At 38.0% G+C, this 8,227-nt stretch overlaps 1 protein-coding gene across 2 annotated transcripts; it reads right to left on the reverse strand.

Annotated features, from left to right (window-relative positions):
- Nucleotides 1–607: 607 nt before the first annotated feature.
- Nucleotides 608–8,219, reverse strand: LOC137274298 (aminoacyl tRNA synthase complex-interacting multifunctional protein 1-like). 2 transcript variants are annotated; one of them, XM_067807432.1, is made up of 7 exons: nucleotides 8,162–8,219; nucleotides 6,865–6,980; nucleotides 6,483–6,596; nucleotides 6,176–6,349; nucleotides 5,450–5,658; nucleotides 1,520–1,688; nucleotides 608–910 (listed from the first exon to the last, which is right to left on the reverse strand). In XM_067807432.1, the coding sequence occupies exons 2-7, from the start codon at nucleotides 6,977–6,979 to the stop codon at nucleotides 744–746; spliced, it is 948 nt and encodes a 315-aa protein (XP_067663533.1). In that variant the 5' UTR covers nucleotide 6,980; nucleotides 8,162–8,219; the 3' UTR covers nucleotides 608–743. The 2 variants fall into 2 exon arrangements, with proteins under 2 accessions (XP_067663533.1, XP_067663532.1); XM_067807431.1 differs by having other exon boundaries at nucleotides 8,124–8,206.
- Between the last annotated feature and the right edge of the window lie 8 nt (nucleotides 8,220–8,227).

Raw genomic sequence — 8,227 nt, forward strand, 5'->3', positions numbered from 1 at the left:
GGGAACCGATGACAAGTGTCAACCAAGTCAGTAAGCCTGACCACCCGATCCTGTTAGGCGCCTATTACGACAAGCATAATTGCCTTTTATATCAAGGATGGCTGGATGAAGGACTATTCTACCCCGGACCTTGACGTGTCATCACAGAAACGATGAGTGAACAGCACATGGTTCCCTCTATATGCAGCCTTGATTGAGTAAGAGTTGTGTAATACAACATTCAGCAGTTGGTGGCATCCTAATTCTCTTTGTTGAGTACCTCAGCCACAGCATGATCCCGTGATCACTGATTCTTTCACTATGATGATAATCTTTTCAGCATTATTCATGTTCTGTGACCAAAGTGTAGTAGACAGGACATGTAAATGTTTCGGTTTTGCTCCCTGATTATGGTAACACACGTTAGGTAGGATACATGTATTACTGAAATACTAATCAAATACCTCATTTAACAAGGTTTAACTTCATGAGTACTTCAAAACGCTGTCCAAGTATCTGTTTTTTTCCAGACCATATGTATCGCTTTCCTTTACTAACCAAGAGGCAAACTGGTAACTAAAGAATATTCCTCATGAATGCTAACCATTTAACAGTTAAACACAGCACATAATCTGATATTTTTTTATTTACAACTGAGTACGACACATTGGGAACAGTTCTGTTGACAATAGGCTCCCTGTCTTGTCTATCTGTACAAATGAAACCATTGCAGGTTTAGCTTATCTTTGTTTGAAAATAAGCATTTAAGATATCTGGGCGTCAGGTAGTGTTGGCGCCTTCACGATTCCCTTGCCCTCGATCTTAAATGGAGCACCCTTGTAGTTGGCTACTTTGTTGCTGTCAGTGCGGATGTCCGGCTTCAATGTCTCCCAAACTTTCTTTTTGGGGTTCAGCTGTGCATCTGGGTTACCTAAAAGATGATTATAAAGTTTGCTGATATCCAGAGAAACCAGTCCATTTCACAATTACTCTCCAGCAATTTCAATAGGTATGATCTTCTAAATCCTGCTAATATCAGTAATACAGTAATCATCTAAATGATTCTTGTTCTGATCACCAGAAATTCTGTGAAGACACAGCATCTTACTCTCGGTGAGGGGGTGTTTGTAGTGTTGACAGGATTGGGGTTAATTGTTGGGATCAGAATAGTCTTCACTCCTAAAGTGTTTTTGGGATACTCAAAGGTTATTTTCTGCTACTAGATGATAGTCGGGAGTGTTCTAAGTCTACACCAAAAACAGTAGCATGAACAGAGTCCCTTCTGCCTGACAGATTTCACAACTGAAATACCATCTAATGCAATACCATACAGTACACACCTGATAGCTAGGAAATTAAAGTAGTTTCACACAAAACACAGACTTTGAAGCTGTTTTTGAGATTACTGGAATGGATTGTCATAATATAACAGGTCAGGAATTAATCAGTTCCTTGGTTCTGTGGTGGGACTATTTCAGTGGTCAATCACAATTAGGACATTTCTTTTGACATCGGCAAGAATACTGTAACTGTTGCTCACCAGGATAGCCATCAAAGGTGACCCTGTCTCCTGGCTGCACTCCGGGTGGGGGCTCAAGAATCTCCACCTTGTCTGGGGAACTGGCACACATGATCATCCCTTGAGACATGACACCTCGCATCTTGACCGGCTTCAGATTGCACATGAACACAGCAATACGATTCTGCATCTGAGGAAAGTGAGAAATATGAATGTAACTTACTACTCATGATGAGCTCATGTCTGCTGTAATATCTGTTAACTACGGCTGCATGGTATTACCTATATACTGCAATACGCTATTGTAACAAATATGAATCACGATATGTTTGTTATGTACCAGTACTGACAATGATTCATATGTTCAATTTTAACCCATTCAACACTAAAGATAAGACTTCTGCCCATATACCCCTAAATTTTAATGGTGATAAAAAGGATATATATGTATATACAGGTAATATGGGGGGTGGGTGGGGATTGGGCCGAAGCATTTCCAAATGATCGATATTGGGTTAACTTTAAAGTTGTCAAATAGCAAAGCATCAATGTTTGAAGGAAATCATTAAAATTGAATAAACTAATGAATAAAATCAACAGTTTTCATGAAAGGTGACAATCGTACATCTAAGCTACTATTTCCATCTTTTCGTGTGATCATGTTATGTAAGTAAAGTAACATCACAGCTTTTGTCACCTTGATCTTCATGCTCGGACACGATGTTTAGTGCGAAAAACATTGCATGAAGAATCCTTCTCACATGTCGCTATCTAGCAGGTTACATCCAATAAGTTCCATAATTTACGTAAATATGGCGATTTGTTGATAAACACTTTCAGAGTGAGTGAGTTGAATTTTACTCTGCACTTAGCAATATTCCAGCTATATCGTGGCGGCCTGTAAAGACTGAAGTCTGGACCAGACAATCCAGTGATCAACAGCAATTGGGAACTGATGACGTGTCAACCAAGTCAGCGAGCCTGACCTCCCGATCCCATTAGTTGCTTCTTACTACAAGCATAGTCGCTTTTCGTGGCTAGCATGGGTTGCTGAAGACTTATTCTACCCCAGATCATCATGGGTCAACACTTTCAGGATAGCAATATTGTACCTAAAACTTTGGCCTAAAAGTGTTTGTTTATGAGGACAGTATCCACTGCTATAATATGATTGGCTGCCTTAGGTTATGTGCATGATTTTTACCAATCATGAAGCTTAAAGCAGACTGGAGCACAAAAAAACAGTCATTAGAAACCAATCTTTATCCAATAAAATCGCTCCTATTACAGCATCTTCCAAAGGGATTAAAACAACTAGAGTTTTCGTCATCGTGGTTGATCTGGACACTATAAGCATGTAAATTTGTATTTTTATTAAAAATAAACTTATTTAAGTTCAAGTTGTATTATTTGAATAATATAAAATTACCTTTTATATTTATCAACAGTTGGAGTAGACTTATAAAATTCTAAATGCATGTAATACATGTACTAGTAGCAATGATGTTTAATGAACTGATATTTTTTGTAATATCTTCTATCTTTTTAGGCTATGTTTCTCATGTTTCAATTTGTTTTCATCAGTCCATTCACTCTAAAGAAAGTACACTTTAACTAATACAGAGTGACTTTTGCCCATGTTAAATGTCTTGTCAAATCATTTCTTCACAAAGTATACCAAACATCATTTGTGAAAATTGTCATGTTAATACTTTTGTTCAGTCATAGGTGCATAAGTATTTGAAATGCGCACTTAAGATGATGTCACATGATTTGTTGACTTGAGTTAAATATTTCTTGAGAAATCCAGATGTGCACACAGTAGCTCAGACTCTTTAAAGTATTTGAAATTCATCATTCTTCGCTATTTAAAGAATTTAAAGTATGTATATCAGATGAGTTGGTTGGTAGGGACATTGTGTAAGCTATTTCATTTGAATTTGTGATATATTCTGGACAAAAAGAGTTAAGGATATTGGTATTTTCATGATTGATATTTTATCAGTGTGTCAATGAATAAATAGATCATTATTCAAAATTTGCATATATCCCTAACTATTTTTGACCAGTACATATGAAATGAGAAATCATTCATTTACTGTGCAACCTTTCTTTACAAGAAAGACTTATAGAGAAGTGTTGGGCTAGTAATGTTTGGAAAAGACTAGGGACATACAGTCAGGCCACATTAGTCCGGACCCCGACAATCCGATTCCCGCGACATCCGAACAATAACTAGCTGTCACCAATCTTGTTTACTATGTAAACTCATTACCTGTTGATTCAATAATCTGGTGCTTCAATCTCCGTATCCGGACGCTAATCAGCGGTAACAGATTAGCTAATTACACTCAGTTTTGCTTCATTGATCCGGCGGCACATCAAAAAAGTTCGGATAATCCCTTCACACCATGAGCCCCATTCAGTGGTAATTGTTAAGTGACACTTCCGAGTTGAAGATGTCGTTAGTTTGTGATTTTGATCAATTGGTAGGTCTCACTTTTGGTTAGTTGGAGTAACACCTGTCATGCTTACTTCCTGTGTAAAACACTGATCGTGTCAAAATGAGATCAGCTGATGCTTGTCAGTCATAATGGCAAGTCCAGCCCCTAGGTGTAAAATATGTGAAATTACTGCCGTACAAAAAAAGAGAAATTTGTAGATACAAAGAGAAAACCCGAAAGCCAGTTTTGATCTTATGTGTAAACATTTTGGTCAAGAATTTGGACATTCAATCGACAAGAGCACAATTTCGGACATCGGATATGGTTTGTGATTGGCTACGACCATTTGAGAGACAGATGAAATCACGTGGTTGACACGTGATCTTACTTTGTGACAATGCTACCGTCACAAGTGCGCCAATGACCAACGTTCAAGTTCATTTCATTCACTGCATTTCATTCAGTGTGCCAACCGGCCACAAATGCTTCATCTCCGAGAAGCACCAAGAAAACTGCCTGTGCGAAGTAAAAAGCTCCATCATTCAGAACTGTTACCTTCATGTAGATTTCTATCACAAGTGAGTTTTGTTGTGTGTATGTATAATCTATCCAGACATGATTATATGCATTGATTAGTTATTATATGACTATTCAAGTTGTTATGTCTACAAACTGTAACAAAGTCTTTTGAAACTTGTGTACGTTCGTATATTTTTGTATTGCCATATCAAACGGAAGTAACTCTACTGTAGTTGTGTTCATAAAACTTCATTTCAGTAGTCCGTATGTTTCACTATCCGAATGTTTTTGATGAAAAACAGAAGTGTCCGGATTATTGCGGCCTGATTGTATGTCATATTTGGGATTTCACTTTCTTAGTAAAATACAAATTCCAGTACTAGAATTTGTACTTTACTAAGAAAGTGAAATCCCAAATATGACATATGTTCCAGAGGACCAGTTAAACGTTTATTGAGTGCCGATCTCTGCAAAGTATTTTAAAATAAACAGACAAATATTCTGTTTTAAAATAAACAGACAAATATTCTGTTTTTTCCTCTTTTGACTTTGAAAGAAGCTGCACAATGCACAGTGGTTACTCACATATACTGTGATTCAACTTGAAGGCATAATAATATTAAGAAGTGGAACGATCTGTTCTTTCACAAAATATCGCAATACATATCGTAATACAGGGGAGTGTATCACATTCCCAATATATCACAATACGAAATTAGAGGCAATACACAGCCCTACTGTAATTCTGTCCACTGATCATGGGCCTGAGAAAATTCTTGGATAAAATAGGTTAGTAACTTATGTCTGTTCCAAACAGACATAACTGTGATGGATTACAATCAACTTATCCTGGCATGGACGAAAAACTCAACTCTCCAATGAAAGCTGAGCTGAAATACACCACATGGCCACCTGTGGTCCAGAAGCTAAACCTGCCACTACCCTGACTGCACTATATAAGGCTTCTACTAGACTAATGCGTAAGTACCTGTTCAAGGGGTATATGCTTCACAAGGCCAGACACCACAGTCCGGGTCTTTTCCTCGCCCACATCCACATCCTCCACGTAAAGCGAGTCTGCATCAGGGTGCTTCTCGGCAGACAGGATCTTGCCAACTCTCAGGTCCAGTCTTGAGACATCCATTTTCTCAGGCTCTGCCTCAGCTGCTCCCTTCCCTTTCTTCCCCTTAGCCTCACCTGCACAGAAGACAGCAGGTAGTCATTCTAACATTCATGCAAAATCACTGCTAGGATTTCTCACACAGGTAGTCATTCTAACATTGATGACAAATCACTGCTAGGATTCCTCACACATGTACTTTCCTAACTCAAGTTTGATGCTTAGCATGCTTAGTTACAGCCCTACCAAGTGGTCATCAACATCCCAAGTAATACATCTATGTACACTTCCCTTTATCTAAACGTAACTTTAACACTGTTCAAACACAATCACGCAAAAACATTGAATTACCTACTCTATTTATACAGTATTATCATTTTGGAGTGAGTTTGGTTTTACGCTGATTTTAGCAATATCATGGTAGAGGGACACCACCCACGTGGGAATCAAACCCAGATCTCTGGTGTACAAGCAAATGCTTTAACCATTTGCCTACCCAACAGCCCCACACAATCCTGGAACTAGTTTACACAATAACACTGCCATCATTGAAGTACACTTGAATCTTTGATAATAATTATAATGTGGACCCACCTTCTTTCTTTTCAGGTTTCTTCTCTTGTTTCTCACCCTTCTTCACCTTTGCCGGGCCAGGGGCAGGGGCAGAAGCTGGTTCAGCAGCAGGGGTTGTTGATGGGGGCGGGGCAGTATTACCCTCCCCTGTACTTGTTGACATTGATCTCTTTGGGGGAAGGGCAACTTGTCTCACTATATGTTGATAACAGGATCATTTTACTCACAAAACTTGCTCATTTCTTTAATAAGATACAAAATGAGATATTTCATGATAAAAGTTGTGTTTTAGTAAAAATGTTTTTAGTTAGGAACGAAAAAATCAAACCTCCATTTCTTATTTCTGCCATGACAAGCTGGGTCTTGATCTGATTTATTTCATTTTTCAATTTCTCGTTTTGTTCTCTAAGGATATCTTCCTCTCCTTTGCAGGACTGGGACACTGTAAAAGAGATACCATCATGTATAGAGCAGTCCTAAGCATGTCCTTGTGTTTATTTAATGTATTTTTACTAGACTAAATATATTTTGACTATAAACTATGCAGATTTAAAACTAGTAATGCATATGTTTATGCATTGAAGTTTAAGCACATATGGCATTATCTCTTCATGTAAACAAAGATCTGTGAACAACTGTTATATTTGCACACTGAAAACTAGAAGGAATTATGAGTCTGGGATCAGTTTTTCAGTTTCACTGGCGTCTACCTGCAGCTGCCTTGAGGAGATTAATCTGATTCCGCAACTGGGTGAGGATAGTGTCAGCTTGGTCACTTCGAGCTTTCATTCGCTGAATAGCTTCGGGAGACAAAGACGAGGCCATCCTGAAATCAAAGTAAAAACTATATTTGATAATTAGGAGATAAACATACTGTGTTGGAAAATCAGAGGTATATAACGACTTATAAAACTTATTTCCCATACAGCACTGCATTCTAATTTGATTAATTTTACTTGAGTGAGTGAGTGAGTTGAGCTTTACGCCACACTCAGCATTATTCCAGTTATATGGTGGCGGTCTGTAAATAATCGAGTCTGGACCAGACAATCCAGTGACCAACAACATGAACATCGATCTGCGCAATTGGGAACCGATGACATGTGTCAACCAAGTCAGCGATCCTGACCACCCGATCCCATTAGTCGCCTCTTACGACAAGTTGAGTCACCTTTTATGACAAGCATGGGTTGCTGCAGGCCTATTCTAACCCGGGACCTTCCGGGGTACAATAATTTTACTTGAGCTATAAGTTATTATTATTCATAAAACAATTCACACTGATTAGCAAACAAAAAGAAAATGTAATTTTGTTTAATATTAGTGCATTAGATTATAACCCTACGAATGCAATAACCCTGACATATAAAAACACATGCAGAGTACTATATACTAGACGATACAAATTTAAGTATGATGAAGGACATGAAATTGATGAATGACATGGTGTGTACACAAATGGAAATTCACTTGAAGCACTCTTCAAACAGAGTTTTGGGTTTTGAAAAAGATACTTTATATTCTGGGTAAATTCTGAGTGTCCTTCTCATGAGAAACAAATTTATTTCACAGCATAATGGATCGACAAGGTCTGAATGTCATTAGGGCATGATGTGTAAATAAACTGGAACATAGATGTTCAATTCCCCAACACAAACATCGCTCCCCAATCTTAGTAAGATGGTGATTAACTGTCAAACAAATTGAGTCTGACAGAGACCTTAAGCTATCGATTACTTTTAACATTCAAAACAACAATTGTGAACAAACACATAACACTTTCTGTCTGTGCGACAGTAACATTTATTGGCCTGGTTCATATGGATGTTTCGTCACCCGGTATGGTACGGTTTCATAACTGTATATTTTTACTGTGCAACATTTCAGCCACTACAAGGCATGTCAGCGCAATATTTGTTTATGATCATTCTGTATCGCTTTTCCTTATTACAAACAACTTTGACATTACTTCAACAAAAGCTGTCTCATGAAATAGCTGTACACAACCTGAACTGCCAACGTGCGTTTTTTAACAGGAAGTAATACTTTGTTTACATTTTCCGCCAAAGAGGT

Source organism: Haliotis asinina, chromosome 2 (assembly GCF_037392515.1).
Source record: "Haliotis asinina isolate JCU_RB_2024 chromosome 2, JCU_Hal_asi_v2, whole genome shotgun sequence".
Lineage (NCBI taxonomy): Eukaryota > Metazoa > Mollusca > Gastropoda > Lepetellida > Haliotidae > Haliotis > Haliotis asinina.

Excerpts from the sequence above, each read along its gene's own strand:
- LOC137274298 (XM_067807431.1), bottom strand. The coding sequence starts at position 8,143 with ATGAGACAGCTTTTGTTGAA. Across the intron at positions 6,981-8,123 it reads ATGAGACAGCTTTTGTTGAA|GATGGCCTCGTCTTTGTCTC; the intron begins GTAATGTCAAAG and ends CTTTGATTTCAG. Across the intron at positions 6,597-6,864 it reads TCTCCTCAAGGCAGCTGCAG|TGTCCCAGTCCTGCAAAGGA; the intron begins GTAGACGCCAGT and ends TCTCTTTTACAG.